Below are 23,261 nucleotides of genomic sequence, written 5' to 3'. Positions count from 1 at the left end.
TATTTGGGTTTAGGGGAGAGGGGATAGGGTGTTGGTGTTTGGTGAAGGGTTTGTATTTAGAGCAATGGCAACAGCCAAAAATAATAAATATTATTAAAAACTTTATCACCTTTCTGTCATTCCTACAGTTAAGCACTATCAGTAACAAGTGTCATAAGTGCATTTAATAACAGATGATCCTATCAGACAATGTCCTTATTCATTGTGTGTGTGTGTGTGTGTGTGTGTGTGTGTGTGTGTGTGTGTGTGTGTGTGTGTGTGTGTGTGTGTGTGTGTGTGTGTGTGTGTGTGTGTGTGGAGAGAGAGAGAGAGAGAGAGAGAGAGAGAGAGTAGGCCTACATTAAATCTTGTTGAATCATATAAGCTTATATTATATTTTATTGTCACACTTTAATGGGAAAATGAATTTATTTAATGAACAAATCAAACACAAACATGTAAGGCTTTTATTTGTACACATAACATTGAAACTATGGAGTGTGTTGTGGAGAGCTTCTAACACAGGCTTCTGGCTGCTTTATTTTAAATAACCACCAGATGGCGCTGTTCACGACCAGTTCTCGACACTCTCGAAGCTTTGAATCTTTTCCCGGAACAGTCAGGAGAAAGCCTCAGTGATTCATGAGGCTTCATTTCCCCATCCCTACAGCAAACTCAAAAGAATAAAATGCAAAAACTAGAACTGGTAGGGAACACTGTCTAAAAAGATCAGTAGACAAGCAAAAATCCCACACACTACATACACACACAACAAACCAGCAAAGACATGAGGGAAAGGAGCTCAATAAAAAGGGATCAGAGCACACAAGGATCAGGTGAGCACAATTAGTGAAACAAGACCAGACAAGGACTAAACAAGGGGGTGTGGCAGAGCCATAGAGAGAGAGAGTTGCGACACTCTTTGATGTCGCCGCTATGGCTGTCACGTGGTTCATGTAAGCCCCAATAGTTCCAAAACGTACGCTGGCTGTCATGTTCTTCTATGGGACAGACAGCAGCGATTGCATTATTGAACGGTAAATATAAAATAAAACACACACCCAAGTACTTTTTCAGCTGTTATTGCATTATTGCATTTTGTTAATGTCAGTTTTGCATTTGGAGATAAGTTTTAGGCTATATTTTTGGAGGGAAAAGCTTAGTGTTCATGTTCGCATGGGTAGTAGCACTGGCTTTAGCGGCTCTAACTTAACTTTTCCATATCATTCATCTGATGATGGACGTCTCATGATATTTATTTTAGCACAACTGGGCTGTATTAGGCTATTGATTCCCTTGATTTTGCTTTATTAGGCTATTGATTCCCGTGATTTTGCTTATAAATTTTGATTCAGCCATTAGCCTACCTTCATGATCACGCAAGAGGTCTGCCGTGGCGGTCCGTTCAGAATTCGCTTAGAAGCTAGCTCACTTCTTCTGATGAAAGTGGCCACCCCCAGGACCACAACGTGAAACATGATCATGTTAAGACTAAGAATATTATGTTAAGATTAAGGCCATACACATTATCAAAACTATAACAGATTAAAAACGAATTTAAGCATGGCTGATACAAATGAAGGTTTTCAAATAAAATATTTTTTATTAAACAATGACAGACAACAAAAATGTGTGCTTGTGTGTGTGAACAAGAAAAACAAAAACCAGGGGCAGGTGATCCATGAAACAGACAGGACTGGTGATGGCCATAACAATCCTAAAGGTCCAGCATTGTTCTCACAAGCCGCTTCACTCAAGACAATAATAACATAATGAAAAGTTAGTATATCCCAAAAAATTAAATTAAATAAAAGTTGCTATAAAGGTGGTAGCGATTCATTACCGAACTCTTAGCTGACGAAGTCGCGCTAGCTAACTAACGTTAGCTAGCAGGCAGTGCTTGAAAATTGGTTGAAACAACCAACATAAAATATAAATAATTACGCTGTGCATGTACAAATGAAGACCAGTATAAGCATCGCAAAGGGCCTCTGATACAATATAGACAGTTGACAATTCAAAAGAGGTCGATATTTCGGCAACTTAACTCTGGAACAACTCGACGCGCAGCAATGTAAGTGAATGGTGTCCAACGCCCACATGACAGTGTTTGGAACTATTCCGATCTTCATATCCCGGAAGTAGGCGGTTAAAAGCGCCGCCATTATTTACAAAGGAGGTCTATGGGAGTGTCGCAACTCTCTCTCTCTATGGCTCTGGGGTGTGGTAAAGGGAAACAAGGAGGTGGTACAAGAGGAGCAAATGGCCAACACAAACAAAGACAAAGCCATGTGCTCAGGCACAAGACAAACAAAGAAAAACTGAGAGACAAGACTGACAAGATTGTCAGGGCAGAACCCTGACACTGAAGGTTTATTTAACAGTTTCGAGAACCTCTGCAGATTGTTTGACCTCCCACAAAGCCTTTTTTTATATATATATATATATCTTCAGATTCGTAATTTTATTAAGAACAAATGTACACCCTTCCCTGATTTTCCTCCTACCTCGCCCTTTGATAGTCTTACTCTCAATTTTAATAATAAAGGGTTGATTTCCATATAAAATTCCCAGCTCATGTCTTTGAAAGGGTACAGTCTGGATAACATTAAATCCAGATGGGAAGATGAACTACTGGACATTAGGAAACACACACCAGACAACTTTTTTACAGATTTTGATTACTCAGACGTTTTACTGGACATTCTCGTCGGAGGGGCAGCGGTGTTGTTCAAACGCGCGGTCAGACGCAAACGCGGGAAGCGCGCTGGCGCGCTGGTTAAACTCCGCGAGCGCGGCCTCCGCACTGCACTCCCCAGTATTCATCTTGCGAATCTCCGATCTCTTCCTAACAAAATGGACGAACTTCTTCTCCTCACCCGCACTAACAAGGATTTTTTAAACTCCGCTGCTCTGTGCTTCACTGAAACCTGGCTGAGTGAAGCCATACCGGACAACGCACTACATCTGCCGGGCTTTCAGCTGTTCCGAGCGGATCGCATCGCGGAACTAACGGGGAAAACGAGAGGTGGTGGATTGTGTTTCTACATTAACGAAAGTTGGTGTTCAGATGTAACAACACTGAAGAAGATGTGCTCTCCTAATTTAGAGGCACATTTCATAAACTGTAAACCTTTCTACTCGCCGCGGGAGTTTTCCTCATTCATTCTCGCGAATGTTTACATTCCTCCAGACGCGTGTGTGAGCGCGGCGATACAACAGCTGGCTGAACATATAGCTGAAATGGAACAAAGGTACCCAGACTCTCTTTTAATCATTCTTGGGGATTTTAACAAAGCAAATCTCTCCCGTGAACTGCCAAAATACAGACAGCATGTTACATGTCCTACCAGAGACAGTAATATATTGGACCACTGTTACACCACGATAAAGAATGCGTATCACTCCGTCCCACGGGCAGCTTTGGGGCTCTCTGATCATTGTTTGGTTCATCTTATACCGACCTACAGGCAGAAACTGAAATCAGCTAAACCTGTAATAAGGACTGTAAAAAGATGGACCAACGAAGCAGAGCAGGATCTACAGGCCTGCTTCGATTGCACTGATTGGACTGTTTTTGAAGCTGCAGCCACCGATCTGGATGAGCTCACAGATACTGTAACATCATATATCAGTTTCTGTGAGGATACATGCATTCCTACCAGGACATTCTTATCATTCACTAATGATAAACCATGGTTTACTGGGAAACTCAAACAGCTTCGTCATGCCAAAGAGGATGCTTACAGAAGTGGGGATAAAATCTTGTATAACCAGGCCAGAAACAGACTGACAAAGGAGATCAGAGTTGCTAAAAGAAGCTACTCTGAAAAGCTGAAAAACCAGTTTTCAGCCAACGACCCGGCATCAGTCTGGAGAGGCCTGAGGAACATCACCAACTACAAATCACCATCCCCCCGATCTGTGGAGAATCAACAACTGGCTGACACTCTCAATGCATTCTATTGCAGGTTTGAGAAGCCCAGACTCACACCTCACACCCGCTCTGATGTGCACTTCACACATCCACCATCACCTCCTGCAACCCCTCTCCTCCCCCTTCTGCCATCCAACCTGAGCTTAAGGTCTGTGTGGAGGACGTGAGCCGAGTCTTCAAAAAACAGAAGACTAGGAAAGCTTCAGGCCCAGACGGCATCTCATCTGCTTGTCTAAAAGCCTGCGCTGACCAACTGGCCCCAGTCTTCACGCAGATCTTCAACAGATCATTGGAGCAGTGTGAAGTTCCCTGCTGCTTCAAACGCTCCACTATCATTCCGGTTCCCAAAAAACCTAAAATCACTGGACTTAATGACTACAGACCTGTCGCTCTCACGTCTGTGGTCATGGAGTCGTTTGAAAGACTGGTGTTGGCCTATCTGAAGGACATCACTGGACCCCTTCTGGATCCCTTTCAGTTTGCTTACAGAGCAAACAGGTCTGTGGATGATGCAGTCAACATGGGACTGCACTATATCCTGCAACATCTTGACAGACCTGGGACTTATGCACGGATCTTATTTGTGGACTTCAGTTCGGCCTTCAATACCATCATCCCTGATCTTCTCACAGCCAAACTGACTCAGCTCTCCATGCCATCCTCAATCTGTCAGTGGATCTCCAGCTTCCTGACAGACCGGCAGCAGCGAGTGAGACTGGGGAAGCTCACATCCAGGACCCTCACCATCAGCACTGGCGCCCCCCAAGGGTGCGTTCTCTCCCCACTGCTCTTCTCCCTGTACACTAATGACTGCACTTCTAAAGACCCCTCTGTCAAGCTCCCGAAATTTGCAGACGACACCACCGTCATCGGTCTCATCCAAAATGGTGACGAGTCTGCTTACAGACTGGGGGTTGAACAGCTGGCTGTCTGGTGCAGCTATAACAACCTTGAGCTGAACACGCTCAAAACAGTGGAGATGATTGTGGATTTCAGGAGAAAATCCCCAGCACTCCCCCCTCTCACCATCATGAACAGCACTGTGGAAGCAGTGGAGTCATTCAGGTTCCTGGGCTCTACCATCTCTCAGGACCTGAAGTGGGCAAATCACATTGACTCCATTGTGAAAAAGGCCCAGCAGAGACTGTACTTCCTTCGCCAGCTGAAGAAGTTCAATCTGCCACAGGAGCTGCTGATCCAGTTCTACTCAGCCGTCATTGAGTCTGTTTTAAGCACTTCCATCACTGTCTGGTTTGGTTCAGCTACCAAATCGGACATCAGGAGACTACAACGGACAGTCCGGACAGCAGAGAGGATTATTGGTGCCCCCCTGCCAACCCTCCAGGACCTGTACTCTTCCAGAGTGAGGAAGAGAGCAGGTAAAATCATCACAGACTCCACTCACCCTGGACACCCCCTGTTTGAACTGTTACCGTCAGGACGGCGACACAGATCACTGGCCACAAGAACATCCAGGCACAGGAACAGTTTCTTTCCACAGGCCATTTCCCTTCTGAACACTTAACATGCCCCCCAAGGCATATGCCTGCAAGTGCAATACTCCCACTGTCTAGTGCAATATTCTCTTAACTCAGGTGATATTTATATTTATATTATTCATACTACTCAAAATACTGTATATATGTTCATAATCTGCAACATGCACTAGACTCCCACTGTCTAGTGTAATATTCTCTAACTCAGGTGATATTTATATTTATATTATTCATACTTCTCAAAATACTGTAAACATGTTCATAATCTGTAAATGTTTATTCAGACTAAACCCAACTGTGACTTATTTTTTTTTTATACATTTTATTCTTAGAATTTGTATTACTATGTTTCTTGTTGTATTTGTATTTGTATATGTGCACTGGAAGCTTCAGTACCAAGAAAAATTCCTTGTGGGTGCAAGCACACTTGGCAATAAAGCTCTTTCTGATTCTGATTCTTCTAGAATATATCTGGGGTTAGATGCAGCCTGTGATAGATGCTCTTTCTCCCCAACCAGTCTGACACATACATTTTAGTCTTGCTCCTCTAAATTATTACTGGGCATTGGTTTTTAAAACTATCAGTAAAGCCCTTGGGGTGACACTGTTGCCTTGTTCTTCAATAGCTGTTTTTGGAACTCCCAGTGACACTATAACCATTACCTTAACTGCAACCCAGAGGGACATCATTGCTTATACTTCTTTATTGGCCCGCAGAAGAATTTTGTTAAGTTTTTTAAGTTAAGGTAAGAATTACCCAGTTGTTAACTTTTATTTTCTATGTATCTCTCTCTTTACACCTTTTTGTGACACTGTATTTGCTGTTTTGACCTCAGTGTAGTTTGTCTCACAGAATGGCTAAATCGTTTTTTCTTGTTTTTCTCTCTTTTATGTATGCATTTAAACTGTAATAATGATACTTTTATTATCATCAGTACTTATGTTTTGGTATGCATGGGTACATGCATTGAAAAGGTGTAATGACATAATTGTTATATTTTGCCTTCGTAACCAGACGTTGCCTATGTTATTCTGTTGTATTTAAGCTGCCTAGGGAAGGGATGTTTCGGGGGTGAGGGGGGTTGTTATAATAAAGATAGAAGGAAGGAAAATGTAACTTTCATGGTTTTACTGTATGTTGCTTTACTCCATTCAATAAAAAAATAAAATAAAAAAAAAACGTTGGTGCCCTGAAGCAGCGAAACGGCAGGGAACAACCGAATTGACCCTCCTCAGAGGATCGCTGGAGACCGCTGAGCCCCGAAGCAAACAAGGTGGCGGGGTTGGCAGAGGGCACAGAGGAGAACCGGGCACCGTATAATGAGGTGTAAACCGCTTCTCCCGGGAGGGGACTGCCCCCAGGAGCCTGACACCAGTGACGTTTCGGTCCTCCCCAAAACTGCTCCTGCCCAGCAGCCTCAGAGACTTGAGGTCGGCAAGAAATACATTTTTGGAATGCTGAAGAGTCCAGAAGCGAGAGCGGGACGTCCAAAAGAAAACTCTTATGTTTCTCCTTTATGCCAGATAAGTTCAACCACAGATGTCTCTCCATGGCCCCCAGGGCTGCCATAGAACTGCCTACTGATTTGGTCGTCTCCTTGGTGGCCAGAAGATACAGATCTGTAGCGCGATGCAGTTCTCATATTGCCTCAGCGCTGACTTCCTCGCCTTCATCAATGTCTCTTAGCAGGTTGGCCTGGTATGCCTGCAAATTAGACATGGTATGCAGGCATGAGACCAAATACGCTTTACCCATCAGCGCAGATGTAACTTTAAGAGGATTGGTGGGTAATGTCTGGGATTTTAGTGACGATGCCAATTCAGGGGAGAGATAGCTTCCAAGTGTCTCTTCAGCCCTATCACCACATAGCCATGACGTTTCAGCCCCATGATGTTAGAACAGTTAGATGTCAGGGGGATGAAAACATGATAGGACACTGGTTTCTTCCACAACCTCAACACCTCAGTGTTAAGGTCGGGAAAAAATAGCAACCCCCGACAAGGAGGTTGTGATTTAGATGGTAGAAATCTTTCATCCAGTTAATTTTTTTGTTGAACTACTTGTTTCTCGGTTGGCCAGTCAACATGAAGCTTTGCGAAAGCACGAGCCACAACCTCGACAAGCTCCTCATATGCAGGAGTCTCATGGATATTAGATATTAGGTGGCGAATTCCTAATATCTCCTGCATCGATACTTACAACATCCATCTCCTCAGAGCTGGATAGCTGCAGTACCGGTTCCTCACCCCGGGGAGAAGAAAACGCACAGTGTACTTCCCCCTGAGATAAGGCACTAGACCTGACCTGGCAGGTGAAGGCTGAGAAAGGGGTGGGTATGTCTCAAACCCCTCTGCCAGATCCATTTGCAAACCCCACAATCTAAGCCACCACTCTGCCTCGGCAGAAGCGGGACCCGAACTGTGGAAAATCATACGGCTTGAACTGCTGTTTGCTTGCCATTTTATAAGTCACTTTTTGGGTGAAACTCCTGACTAACAGAGAGAAATGCTATACTATTTATTGACAGAAAAACACCAAATGGACGAACGATTTCACAAAGAGCGCTTGCTGAAGACACAGAATCTAGTGTTTCTTTGTTGGGTATGCTTTATAGTTCCATGGTCTGTGAAGTCACCCGCCTATTATGTTCCGTCACGCCATTGGACTGATTTCACACGTGCTTCACGATGCAATCACGCAGAGGCGTTCCCACAGTGTCTCGACGCAGGTAGAGTTCCCTTTGAAAGGGAAGCTGCATTTTGAGCAAAAAGCTGAGAAAATTGCAGTTTTGTCAAAGACTGCATCCAGATTGGATTCAGAATAATGATCAAAACTAGATGGAGTAGCTAGAGTCCATCAACACCCCCAAAGCTTGCACAGTCCTATAGCTCGTCCTGGGTCAACATTTCATTCGGTAACATTAGGCAGTTTTGATTTATATGCTGTTTAATATTGATGATAGCATTATTTTACAAATTTATTTTATGCATCTGCTTACATGCATATATTGCATATTTCTGCTTCTTTTTTTCATCTGTTTTAATCAAGAGATTCATTACTCTTTCAGAAGATTTGTCCCCTACCGTATAACAGTGAAAACACGGAAAGCCAGAAATGTATGAATGCTGTTTTGAACTTTGTATTAAATAAAGAGTTCTGAAAAAAAAGTAACAAGGTTTCCACAAGAATATTAAGCAGCACAACTGTTTTTAACATTGACAATAATAACAAATGTTTCTTGAGCACTAAATCAGTATATTAGAAGGATCTATGAAGGTTCATGTGATACTGAAGAATGGAATAATGGCTGCTGAAAATTCAACTTTGCCATCACAAGGATAAATTACATTTTAAAATATTTTAAAATAGAAAACAGTCATTTAAATTGTAATAATATTGCACAATATTAATGTTTTACTACATCAAATAAATGCAGACTTGATGAACATGAGACTTCTTTTAAAAACATAAAAAAATCTTACCGACCCCAAAATTTGGACAGGATTGTTTTTAACAAACTTAATATAATTATAATTGCAGACAAAGTTACAAATATTGTTGTCATTCAAATTCTGTTCATTCTGTTTATTAGATATTGCAAAATAGATAGCCTATTGTTTGCAGACAATATGAGAGTAATTCCTAATGGATTATTTAACAACATTTTGCAGAAGGGTCACATCTATATGGGTCCAAATGGTTCTGGGCAAGTATGGCTTATTGAGTGGCCTTGTTACTAAAAACACTTCAAAGCAAAGTGTTTGACCTACAAACCTTTGCACCACCCAGTAGTGTAGCTGATATACTGATTGTGGTCCACTGGATTAAAAAACAAATTGAATACTTTCAAATCTAGTTTGTCTAAAACAGAATCTCACAAAACATCAAATCTCACAAAACATAGCTGAGTCAGTCGAGAACAAGATTATATTAATTAATTAATTAATTAATTAATTCTTACTTACAAATAAATTACTTACTTAAAACGAGTATGATGATTGTGATGAATTTTTTGCTGTCTTCACAGGTAGCAATGTTCATGGTTTTGTTTTGTTTTTTTCAAGGAGAGGAGAAAGGTCGCTGTTTCACTATAGAGTATGTGATGCCCATGAATGTTCAGATGACATCAGAGTCTACAGCCAGTGTCCTGAGTGAGTGAGAGTCTCCTTTCCTAAACTTGGTTTAAAAATGTCTTCTCTTTGTGCATGTTGTTTAGTCACTGACCCCTTAAGCACTAATGATGATAAGCTATTGTACAAGAGTGGAATTTCTCTCACTGCACTTTTTGGAGTGTTCACACTTGGCAGGTTTAGTTAGATTAAAACAAATTTGCTCTGTCGTTCATTTGAATAAGTGTGAATGCTGCCATCCCTGGTTCACACCAAACAAGCGGACCGAGATCTACCTTTTCAAGGGGGCTCGATCCACTTCCAAATGAACTCTGGTGCGGTTTCACTGAAATATGAATGCATCACAGACCAAAGACATGTAAACAAAGCAAAAACAGGATGTGATGTCACAAGATGCAACTGTAAAAAGGACAGAATGGTCAAACATACCTATTTTTGCTCATCATAGGAGTTACATCACACATTACAGTTCGGTACAGGCGTCGTAACCGCTGCCTCCTTGCAGTTGATCCCCTGGTGCTGTTTTGACTCTTTTATACATTTTATAAGCTCTTAGTGAGGTCTCCGCTGGTAAAAAATACCATCATACTGTATGTACTGTTTACACATACAGTGAGCCCATTTAGCCCATCATTGTTTTTGGATGTTCTGTAAGTTCTGTCACAAAATGTACATCATAAAAGATGTTATTTGTTTTGTAACTTTAGGTTGTGTGTTAAAAATGACAGAGTGAACACTAAATGAATCAAAGAAAGAAAAAAAACTGAAAAAAACTAAATGAGTTGCACTATGACTTACTACTATAAACATTGTTTAAAAATACTTTAGGATTTTCACAGTTTAAGTTGTTATCTACTAAGATTTGATTGGCTGCTGTCAGGCATTTTTGTTGCTCTGCCTGATTATAGCAAGTATGCACTTACATGCTAAATACACAGTGGCAAAAAAAAAAAAAAACACTACAAACTACAAAGCTCGAAAAGTACTTTAACGACCTTACAAATGGTTTTCTTGTGTTTTAAATGCAATGAGTGGTTACAATATTGATTTGATTTAGCTAATATATTTTAGATAATTAATAAATAACTATTCATGGCATTTTGTTTTACAACTATGTATATATATTATTATTATTATTATTATTATTATTAAAGTTTTGTAGTTTCCAGATAGATTGCTTGTATTTACATCTTTTTTTCAGTATCAACATGGATTTTAGAATTTAACTATTCAAAATACTTTAACTGTTCATGAAATATCAATTGTAGAAATTAGTAATAAAATCTGAGATTCAGTTATTAAGTTGAAGTATTACATTTTCACAAAAAGTAAAAGTTGAGAAATGAAAATATGTAACAGTTAGTCTTTTGACTCTTGATTTGTGATTTGCATAATGTATGTCACTGTGTCAGAGGTCTCTAAAGGGTTGAATGATTTTCAATTTGTCTTAGTAGCAGGAATTGATATCCAATAACACTCCATGTTTGTCTATTCAACAGTTTGTCTCATTTAACCCCTCATATGATCCTCAAATGCAGGGATGTGTCAAGAGCATTATAAATAGGCATGTGTGCAAGTGGGCTTGGTTGAGGTACTGCTTTAAAAGAGGGTGGCCACAAGTGACATGAGCACAATGAAAAAAACATGATAAAATGACAACTCATGGTTATCTAAGGGAGCTAATTAACTTAAATTGAATTTTATCACTGCAAACTATATAGGTAGACTCAGTGATGTTTAATGTTTAAAGCCAATGTTTATTTCTTCACGATAATGTTGGTGAATTTGCATGTGATTAAAGTTGCCAGATTTCAGGGGCCAGTGCCAGTTGGCCACCATGTAGTTCCGCCCCTGCTCACATGAACACCAAACCTCACATGTACTACAGTACACCATAAATTTTGTGTACCACCAAGAGGGCATTAGTAAACAGATAGTTTACTTATGTATTTGCTGTTTATATTTTTTTTTTACTTTAATAGTGAAATTATAGAGGTTGTAGAAGAATTAGGTATACATCATCAGTAATTATTTATTTGGGTTTGTTTCTAGAAATGATCCGCTCTGCTACTCCTTTTCCACTAGTCAGTCTATTCTTCATGTTCATTGGCTTTGTGCTGAGTAATATTGGACACATCCGTCCTCAACGCACTATTCTGGCCTTCATCTCTGGAATCTTCTTTATCCTGTCAGGTGGGTTTGAGTTGAAAGCAGTAAAAAAATGTGGTAGGAAAAGGTTACACCCTTCAGTATACAGCAGGAATGAATCATGTCATTTTTTTGGACAATAATATACTTTTTTAAATAACAGAATGTCACTGCAGCTCTCTTCCTCTTTAATTTTTTCTGACTTATTTTCTCTTTATTTCTGATACAGGTCTGTCCCTGGTGGTTGGTCTGGTCTTGTATATATCCAGTATTAATGATGAGATGATGAACAGAACTAAAACAAATGAAGCTTATTTCAGTTATAAATATGGCTGGTCTTTTGCTTTTGCTGCAGTCTCCTTCCTGCTTACTGAGGTAACACTTCTGCTTGTCTTTTCATCTTTGTTTCACATCATTCACTAACTGTGCTTACATTCTTTTTTATCAGTTTACACTGAAATTACGTTGAAATAATCCTAGAATTATTTTCAGATCAGATGTGGTTTTTTTTATTTTAACTCTTGATCTGGAATGGCAAGCACGATTCAGTAGCACTTTAGTTGAGGGTCTGATTTTTGCTATTAACTAGTTGCTTGTTAGCATGCATATTACTATGATATTGGCTGTTTATTAATACTTATAAAGCACATATTAATGACTTATTCTGTATGACCATAATACATCCCTTAATCCTTCCCAATATCGAAACTTAACAACTACCTTACTAAGTATTAATAAGCAGTAATTACGAGTTTATTGAGGCGAAAGTCGTAGTTAATAGTTAGATAATAGTGAGAATTGGACCCTAATCTAAAGTGTGACCGACGATTCCAGTAAAGCCAAAACTGCTTTCTCCATTTCCTCAGGGGTGTTTCACTTTAGTATAATGCCATTTTGGGCTTTTGCCCCAGCCATTAACTTAAAGACTGTTAAACATTACCAGCAATTTATTCAAACAGACATTTATTTTGGCTGGTTGTCATGATTGAGGGCATCTTGATTAGAGAGCTCCTTGTTGGTCAGGACCTTTTATACCTTTTATAGTTCCTAGAACTGTTGCCGGAAGTACCCAGATTTTGGCGTGTTCGCGCTGCAGGAAATCAAGCGGAGTTGTCAACCTGTCAGTTCTGGCAGGTCATGTTAGTCAAGACTCTCAGCTGATCCACTTCTACCTATAGGAATACAACGCCTATCACTGTATACATATAGAAGCTCCATCAGTATTATCAGCAATACTAATACTAATACAATACTAATTACCCTCCTCCATCTCCAGCTCCTCCTCTCGTGCAGTCAGTTTTTGGCATTCTGATTCCCCTTTGAATCAGAATAAATTCTCAAATTATGTTGTACTTTAAAGGGATACTCCACTTTAAAATAAAAATTCTGTCATCATATACTCACCCTCATGTTGTTTCAAACCTGTATGAATTTTGTTCTTCTGCTGAACAGAAAGGAAGATATTTAGAAGAATGTCAGTAACCAGACAGTTTCTGGTACCATTGACTTCCATAGTAGGAAAAAATATATACTATGGAAGTCAATGGTACCAGAAACTGCCTGGTTACTGACATTCTTCTAAATATCTTCCTTTCTGTTCAGCAGAAGAGAGAAATTCATACAGGTTTAAAACAACATGAGGGTGAGTATATGATGACAGAATTTTCATTTTAAAGTGGAGTATCTGCAATACATTCATGTTGGTTCTGTTCTGTTTACCCTAAGGTGGGTTATTGCTGCTCTCCCTGCTCTTATCCATGCTAGGCTGCATGGATGTGCAGGGAGTTCTTGCCCAGAACAGAACCATACCGTCAATCCAAACTGTATGCTAATTGTCAATCGTATTTGATGATAGTGGTCCTGACAGAACTAGGAACGATTTTAGTTCTAGGAACTAAAACTAGTTCTTTTTTGGAGAAACTAATTTAGCTCCTACTTCAGAGTAGGGTCTAAACCAGCACTATAGGAACTACCAGTGACGTTAGTGTACGCTGATTGGCCAAACACACACGAACGCTGTGTAAACACACAGATTATACCCTATATATTTACTCCAGAAACTAACTGTACGAACATGGAAAACAGTGATAGATGGGCCTCTTAACTTTTACGCTAAGGAAAAAATCCAACGCAACTTTGAGGGGATAGCCAAACACAATTCAGCTTGCAACACTGGACATCAACCACACGGCATAATACCTTTTCATTTACTTTCTACTTTCTCTGTATAACAGTTCTATCTAATAACTTGTTAGACAGATCGTAAACTAATGAACACGAAGAATGCGAGCACAGTGTGGCTCTGGCTGGGATTCTCAGCAACGTCAAAGTAAAGTTCAGCCGTGCCGGCAAAATAAAAGTCACAACAACAAGCGCAGCTTACGTCACTTCAGAGTTCGTACTGGCTGTGCGAATGCAACCAGGAAAATGTTCTTAAGGGAACCATTAGTTCTCAGGGAACCAGCCTGGTGGCTAGATCCTAGAACTAAGTTCCTAGAACTACCCGGTGTGAAAGCCCCTATTGTGACTCTGCACCATTGGAAGGTGGATGCTTGGGAAGTAAATGGCTGGACCTCAGTTTCTTCATTACCACGTGCTGTGTATGGATGCATTGGAGGGGACGAGAGATACTGCAGTTATGAAAATTCAATTACTAATAATAATTAAAAAATTAAATGAATACAATTTAGTTACAATTTCAATGGTCCAGTTTAGACATTCTACTAACTAAGGGTGTATTTACTCCAGGAAAGTCCACTAGTTCACTTGCTTTGGTCTGGACCAAATACAATGTTTATTTTTATTTATTTGTTGGTGTAGAGTTAGGGTTAGGGTTAGGGTTAACCCCAAAAAGAGCTGTGTTCGCTTTCACACAGCCCTTTTTGCAAGTGAACCAAAATTTGTAAACAAAACCACATGTGTGCTAAGGTCATCCATGGGGATGATGGGGGGACTGAGCCACCATTCTGCCCACTGAGCTTAGGACAAGAGGACAGAGCAACTTAAATAGTGAGAAACTGAAATGAAACACAATGAGGGCCTCTAGTGGCCAAAAAAGTGGCCATGAAACTGCACCAATGGCCTCCATTGCCGCATCTCATGCTACTTATTTGCTCCTGCCTCTTACCCTTGTGGACACACCTCATGAATATTTTTCTTACACAAACTCATCGCTTACCTTCAGAAGGCCTTTATTAACCCCCGGAGCCATGTGGAGCACTTTTATGATGGATAGATGCACTTTTATGGACTTTAAAACAGAAACAGCAATTCACTGCCATTAAAAAAGCTTTGAAGAACCAAGACATTTTTAAAGGTGACATATTACGCCCCTTTTCACACAATGTAATATAAATCTATGGTATCCCCAGAATATGTCTGTGTAATTTCAGCTCAAAATACCCCACGGATAATTTATTATAGCTTGTCAAATTTGCCGTTTTTGTGTCTGTCCCTTTAAATGCAAATGAGCTGCTGCTCCTCGCCTCCGTTCAGAAGACGGCCGATCCTTTACATGAGCTTCGGATACTTCGGATAATAACAAAACGCGAATCTCAATCATCCAAAATCTCAGAAATAACCAGTAGCAGAGTGAAGCCTTAAGGAGAGACTCAGGAAGAGGTTGCAACTTTTAGACTGCACCTGGACGTTTCTGAATAGTTAGTGTGTAACGGAGGCCAGCTAGTAGTTGCTGGGCGAGTAAACCTCACTCCTCTGATCTCAATAGGCACTCTAGCGACAGATGTTAGAGGCTGCAGTCTTTAGCCTCCTTGTTAGAGCGCCTGACTCTCAAGCTGAAGATCCGGGTCCGAGGTCCGCACAGAGCGGGGCAAGTAGCACCCGGGTGGAGGGGTTACAAGTGGATACATTTATGTAGTTGTTGTGGAGTTACATTGATTCATCTCATCGACTTGCATGTTTAACTTTTACATAAGTTGAAACAGTTGCCTGAGGTCTTTAAGACAGATGGGAAATTTTTTTGGTCAAAATACCACACGTTTTTTTTTTACTTTCTCTGTACTTGTGCTGTGGTGCGCCCTAACATGGAGTTGGTTTGGGTGTGTTTCATCCAAATTATTAACCATTGGAGTGCAGTCTCTCATTTAGAATGATCTGAATTCATTAACATTATTACAATATTAAGTAGTTATTCATGTGAGTATGCACCTGTTGTGAATCTGGTGTGTGTGTGTGTGTGTGTGTGTGTGTGTGTGTGTGTGTGTGTGTGTGTGTGTGTGTGTGTGTGTGTGTGTGTGTGTGTGTGTGTGTGTGTGTGTGTGTGTGTGTGTGTGTGTGTGTGTGTGTGTGTGTAGCAACTGCACATAATGTAATAAGTATTACATTATTATTGTAATAAAATGTTCATTATGTAATAATTTTCTCAAAACTGTAATAAAAATTTTTACATTATGAGAAATGTATTACATTACAAACTCACCAAAACATTGTCATATTGTCATCATTGTAATAGCTTGTAAAACATTTCACTAGTTCACACTTACAAATAAGTTAGATAGAATAAATGCGTATTTGGCGTGCTGTCCGAGGAGAGGGCTCCGGGCTCGGTATTCGGCCCGAACCCAGAGTACTCCCCCCGTATTCCTGGCTGTAAAAGATTAAGCCAAGAGTGAGGAGTCGGGGTGGTGGAGGGATGCTGGAAAACTGTCAAGGAATATTAGGTGAGTTGACAGTGTGGATATATATATACTTCTTGTCATGCTGATTAGGGTAGACATAATTGTTTGATGACGAGTAGATTGGATTGATTATTTGAACGTGCTCCTCCCGAACTTTGTTTATAAAACATCATTTAAAAAAAAAGAGTATTCCCTTACAGTACATTTTTAAACATCTAAATTCAGTTGTTATTATTAATATTATTATAATGTTTTTGTTAAACATAAAGCATTGGTATTCCTTTACAGTAGCCTACATTTTACAAATCAAAATTTTTAACCTGCCTACAAAATCCACCAGATAACTGATACTACTTCTACTACTACTATTATAATTACTGCTACTACTATTACTACTTACATACATAAGGTATACCACTATGGTATAACACTGTGTACAAATTTTGTTAAAATTGTGTGTGTGTGTGTGTGTGTGTGTGTGTGTGTGTGTGTGTGTGTGTGTGTGTGTGTGTGTGTGTGTGTGTGTGTGTGTGTGTGTGTGTATGACTGCATGTTTCCCACGCCACCGTTAGATACTGGTAACACCGAGCGAGTGTACAACTATTATCGGAAAAAATGCCAGTCTGATCCAACTACTATCGCGCTTGAATTACCGCGTGGAATGATGACTTAGACAACATAATGACTGAGACCGACATCGGCGTTTACAATAGAAGAGATTGAGAAAGTAATTGTAAATCTGCCCAATAACAAAGCCAGTGATTCAGATGGTGTTACTTACGAGAATCTTAAAGCCACAAGGCAAACATCTTGCTACATATTGAAAAGCATATTTCACGAGTTCACACTTACAAATAAATCAGATAGAATAAATGCGTATTTGGCGTGCTGTCCGAGGAGAGGGCTCCGGGCTCGGTATTCGGCCCGAACCCAGAGTACTCCCCCCGTATTCCTGGCTGTGAAAGAACAAGCCAAGAGTGAGGAGTTGGGGTGGTGGAGGGATGCTGAAAACTGTCAAGGAATGTTAGGTGACTTGACAGAGTGAATATATATATGCTTCCTCTCATGCTGATAGGGTAGACATGGTAATTGTTTGATGACGAGTTGATTGATTGATTATTTGAACGTGCTCCTCCCGAACTTTGTTTATAAAACATCATTTAAAGAGGCTACATGCGATTTTCTGAAATTTAAACTCGCGACTGACACCTGTGGCCAAAAAACGGAACTGCTCTTCCTTTCTGCTCGCTCTCGTACGTGCACACTTCACAAGTCATCCGCTGCAAAGAAGTCAACATTATGTTTACAGAGGTAAGAACAGTCAAATACATATATTGTTTGAGAAACTAAGTTTGTTTGCTGACTAGCGGTGGTGGCAGAGTGATCTGAAACGTTTAACATGAACGCGCTTGACGTCACATCCGCAGACAGCGCGCGAAAAATCCGACCCAACAGAAAATAGGATACAGGCTTATAGGTGCACCCACTGTGAGCTGACAAGGTGTCAGTATGCTCATCAGGAGATGTTTGAGTCATAAATGGTCAAATAAAAAGGCTATTGTTACGTTTATTTTGGGGGGAAAGTTGCATGTAGCCTCTTTAACATCTGTTTGATTAATGGCAAAGTCCCTAGTTCATAGAAGGGAGCACTGATTCATAGAATACCGAAGAAAGACAATGTACTAGAAGACCCCTCAACATGGAGGGACATCTCTCTATTGCCATACAAAGTCTTTATGAAGTGTCTGCTTTCAAGAATATTACCTTGGCTGGTTGATGCTGGAATTCTGTCTAACAAACAAAAAGCTTACATTGATCGACAAGGCATGAATGAACATGTTTTTTTGCTTAAAAACTGCCATTGACGATTTTAAACATGAATCTGCTAAGCTGTACATTGCCTTCCTTGACTTCAGAGATGCCTTTGGCACATTGCCTCATAGAGTCATGATTTATGCATTGAAAGATATACAGCTCCCTAAGATCTTTGTGGACATATTGTGATTCCTACCTACAAGTGATCTGTGGAAAAGACCTCACCAGACCAATACCACTGGAGGTAGGAATCAAAACTGGTTGTCCATGGAGTGCTGTAAACTTTATCATTGCCATAAATCAGTGGTTAAAATGGCTCTGTGCACATGCCCCGCCCCACGCCCTGTCACCGAACCCAGTCCAGGGCTATGCTGATGATGTGGTCGTCGCATCCCGAGATGAAGGCGTGATTAAAAACATGTTGTCATGCACTGACAGATTCCTGATCTGGCCTACAAATAAAGCACAGTAAATGTGCAGTTTTCTATGAGAGGAACAACAAAACTGTAAGCGTGGTTAGGAAATGGCTTTGTCTCAACACACATTCCACAAGATGTTTTATCTTTCAAAAAAGACAGGACGGGGGGCTTGGAGTTCCACACTGCATGTGGAAGTACACAGCTACAAGACAGTCCCACCTTACCAACATGCTGAACTGTGATTATGCCAGCGTGAGGCAAATGGCCAGGGCATCCTTATTGCTGGATTTTAAAAAACGGAAGGTGCTGCATTCATGCGGCAGGGAAGATAGCTTCCTGGGCTTTAAAAGAAAGACCAATGGAAAGCTGGATGGACGGGCACAGGGATTTGGTGTGTCATCAGACTGGCCAGACTTAAACAACTTATGATGGAGGACAGGCACTGACCTGAATTGGACCTCTCACTGCCGACCTGTAGAGGTCTCTGATGCAGTCGTCGAGGACTCATCTGTCATCGTGGAAGCCAGACTGCACCATAACAACACTGTTCTCCTGCTCCAGCCTAGAACATCAAGGCAGACTCTCTTGTCTATTCAAAGAGCCCAAAATATGGAGTATTGGTTCAGTCTGAAACTCCAGGGAAAGTTGGCAAAACTGCCCCGGCTCGGACCGCTCTGTATCACACACCATCTACAGAAATGCCACCATCAGTGAGGAGATCCTAACCCTCTGCGTAAAAGCACGTCTGCAGGTTCTTCCTACAAAATACAACTTATCAGTGTGGTTTCCTTCCACCCATTCGCCCCTCTGCATGCTGCATGCCCTCAACACCTGGAGTCAGTAGCCCACATCGTGAACAGTTGTTCATCACTTAAAGGACTATATATTGCCAGACATGATAGACTTGTTGACCTCAATGGACCTCATTGCTGCTCAGATCCCCTGTGTGGGTGATGAGCAAATTTTTGCTCTTCACACTACTGTACAATCTGAATGGTTTAACTCATTTGCAAACACTTTTTTGGGAATTGCTAATACACCCGATATTGTTAACATCTCTCAGAATGGAAAAAAAAGTTACACTATTTGAGGTGTCATGTGCATTTGACTTGTTTATGGAGGACTCTTACTGTTCTAAGATTCTAAAATATCAGTCATTGATATCGATCATTGAGAACCTTAGGTACAAATGCCGGCTTGTGTTTGGTAGTCTAGGTCATGTACACAGGCTGGCGATCCGTGGGCTTTGCATTGGAGGTATTTCTAAAACAAGGGCCAAACAGTTGGCAAAGTACTGTTCAATCTCAGCAACTATAGGAAGTATGTTTGTTTGGAAAAGGCGATGCTTCCTGTACCCTTAGAACGGTTTAATCCATAACAATGTGCTGATTTGTTTTAATCTGTTGGATTATTTAAAAAAATGTATTCCTAATGAAATTTGACTTGTAATGTGGAACCAAATAAAGTATATAAAATGTGCGTGCGTGCGTGCGCATGTGCGTGTGTGATAGATCCCGTTACCTTCTTCAGCCAATGGCAGCATTGAGCGCAAGTTAAGCAAACATTTCTTCACTTTAATACAATTAAAAATACAGTACAATTTACAATGATGTCCAATGGTTATAAAAAGTAAACACACCCCTATTAAAACAGCTTGGTTTTGTGAAAGAAAGAAAGAAAGAAAGAAAGAAAGAAAGAAAGAAAGAAAGAAAGAAAGAAAGAAAGAACTTGTGCACCTTTAATGTGGAATTACAACCAATGCAATGCCACTGAAAAAAAAAAAAAAAAAATATATATATATATATATATATATAATAAAGATAATGATCATGTTGTAAACATTGTTTCACTTATACATTATGTGCTGTTATTACCTTATGAACTGTGATTATATTAAACGTTGCTACAGTGTGTTCATATTGTAATCAATTTCTAATACAATAACCTATTACATTATGTGAAAAATTGTTATAACATTGGAAAATCGTTATTACAGTATGAGCAGCCATATCACCCTGTAGCCCAAGATTGGTTGCCCACTGAAGCTAAGCTAGGTTGATCCTGGTCAGGACCTGGATGGGAGACTGTTACGATCAGGCACACTAACCGCAACATAAAATGACTGCAACGTCAGTTGGACTCGTTTTGTCTAGGGGTTTATTAAACAAAGATTAAATAAATTGCCAACAAAACAGAAAATGGGAGATCAACTAAACAAAAGAAACAATGCAGGAAGGTCAATCATTGGCGTGGTTGCCAGAACACAGCTATCCGCCCTCGCCACGGAGTGACTGATGTTTTAAAGGGTGTCTCTCCGCCCACTCGTCACCGATCACACCTGCACACAATAACAGAGCAGCCAAACAGTAAAAGAGAAAACACAGGTAGTGGAGGGACATAACAGAGACCACCTGGGAAAACTAGGTTGCTGCTGTAAGAGGTTTTAGTGAGGCCAGCAGGTGTGGGTCCTAACGCCCCCAGTATAGTGATGGAGACACTATACTGTAACAAGCACCGTCCTTCGGATGAGACATTAAACTGAGGTCCTGACTCTCTGTGGTCATTCAAAATGGCCATGGCACTTCTCGTAAAGACTAGGAGTGTAACCCCGGTGTCCTTATTACATGTACAGTTAGTACATATGAAAGCGCTATATAAATGCCTCATTCATTCATTCATTCATTCAAGATTTTATTTTATTTATTATTAAATTATAACATTATAAACATTTAATTGCATTAATAATGTAATACCTATTACAAGAACTACTATTACAAGAAATACCTATTACATTATGCTTTGTTATTACATTATGAGTTGCATAAGTATGAAAAATTCACACAGTGATTAGTGAATGAGACCCAGTATACTAAAAAGAATGTAAAATATTTTGCTGCATTTCATTAATTTCACGTTCTTCAATTTCTCTCTTGTTGTGTCACCGTCAGACGGCAGGTGTGATGTCTGTCTACCTGTTTTTGAAGCGGTACACTGCAGAGGAGATGTACAGACCACACCCGGGTTTCTACAGGCCACGCCTCAGCAACTGTTCTGACTATTCTGGCCAGTTCCTGCATCCAGATGCCAGGGCTCGTGGACGCAGTCCCTCAGACATCTCCAGTGAAGCATCCGTCCAAATGAATTTAAACTACCCTGCCCTTCTCAAGTGTCCTGACTATGATCAGATGTCCTCATCGCCCTGTTGAATTTGCAAATGCACATTAGTGATATCTGAGACGGAGAAAGCTCTATAGCTAGTTCTTAAAGATGCTGTGCTGGAATTGCTTTGGCACCGGAGATCCTGTGTGTTTGGACGTTATCTACTTGTCTTTGAGAACCTTCAGTACCAATGCAGGTTTTCTGAGTTTAAAACATCAGTTGATGGTATCATGTTATTTGTAGTGCACTACACTGATGTGTAGCAAACAGTAGGCTATCTCTGCCTTTTTCTTAAAGGTCTGGATTTTATTTTAGAATTTTTTTCATTCAAACAGTCAGTTGGTTCTTTGTAATTTTTTAACCAAAACTGCAGCTTTAATTGAGAACGGATCTATGTTTAAAAAAACATATAAAACGGTTAGTTGCCTGTTTGTTAAAGCACATACTAGAAAAGAAGAAAATGTGACTCACCATTAATCTGGACCTGCCCTAACACATAGCTTAAATATTGATGTTTTATGTTATTATTATGACTAGCTGTGGTTTATGGATTAAGATTTTGTGTTTGATATGAATGTCAATATTATTCCAGACTCCAGTTTTATTCTTTTTTTTAATTATTATTATTATTATTTATTATTATTATTTTGTTACCATTTATTTCTTTATTTTGATGGTCCGTAACCTTGCACCTACATGTCAACTACTAACTCTCAATAGACTATTAGTTGAGTATTAGTAGACTGTTAGGGGTAGGGGTCAGGGGTAGTAGAATAAGGGATTAGGGTTAGTAGAATAAATTGACATGTACTAGCAAAGTTACTTATAGTCAGTAGAATGTCTGTTGGGGGACCATCAAAATATAGTGTTAACAGATATTAAGTAGACTCTACTAATATTCTAATAATACTCTAATAAGAGTTATCTGACATGTAGGTGCAACTTTACTTATTGTCAACAGATTGTCTAAAGCGGAAAATCAAATAAAGTGTTACCTTTTTTGTTATCTGCTTGTGCTTTACATTCTGGTCTAATCAGAAGATCAACACATCATGTTGCAGAGACAACAATTGTTTTGATTATTAAAAGAAAAACAAAAATCTGTATTATTGATTTTCACTACGGTATATATATTAGAAAAAGAATAAACATGTAAAATTCTATGTATGTTTTATAATACATTTCTCCACTGTTTATATATTCCATTTGTTATGATTTGATATAATACAAATTATAATAGATTAATCAGAGTTTGCCTATTGTACTTTTGCAAAATAGACTGTCATTCTCTTGCATATATCATCCAATGTTAGCTGAATTTGTCTGAAAACAAAAAGCCAGTAAGAAACAAAAGCTGAAAATATGAACATATATATTTAGTTACTCATGCACAAGATGGCAAAGCAACTCACTCAAAGGAAAATGTTATTCCAATTTGGCTGTTAAATTTAGTTTATTTTAGAGTTTATGATTTCTAAACAACTATGTAAATATCACATAAAGTTTTGCCAGAGGAAATAATAAGAGTTCATTTCTATGA

General features: G+C 39.8%; 1 protein-coding gene across 3 annotated transcripts in view; it reads left to right on the top strand.

Annotated features, from left to right (window-relative positions):
- cacng5a (calcium channel, voltage-dependent, gamma subunit 5a) overlaps window positions 1–22,900 on the top strand; it is a 76,200-nt gene extending 53,300 nt beyond the window's left edge. For all 3 annotated transcript variants that reach the window (XM_082136999.1, XM_082136997.1, XM_082136998.1), the window contains 4 exons: window positions 9,478–9,564; window positions 11,596–11,736; window positions 11,921–12,066; window positions 21,511–22,900. In XM_082136999.1, coding sequence (XP_081993125.1) covers window positions 9,478–9,564; window positions 11,596–11,736; window positions 11,921–12,066; window positions 21,511–21,768 — 632 coding nt within the window. In that variant the 3' untranslated portion in view covers window positions 21,769–22,900. The remainder of the gene's footprint in view (window positions 1–9,477; window positions 9,565–11,595; window positions 11,737–11,920; window positions 12,067–21,510) is intronic.
- Window positions 22,901–23,261: the final 361 nt, after the last annotated feature.

This window comes from Leuciscus leuciscus (genome assembly GCF_965113295.1).
Source record: "Leuciscus leuciscus genome assembly, chromosome: 14".
NCBI lineage: Eukaryota > Metazoa > Chordata > Actinopteri > Cypriniformes > Leuciscidae > Leuciscus > Leuciscus leuciscus.
This window is presented reverse-complemented; position numbering and strand designations above follow the sequence as displayed.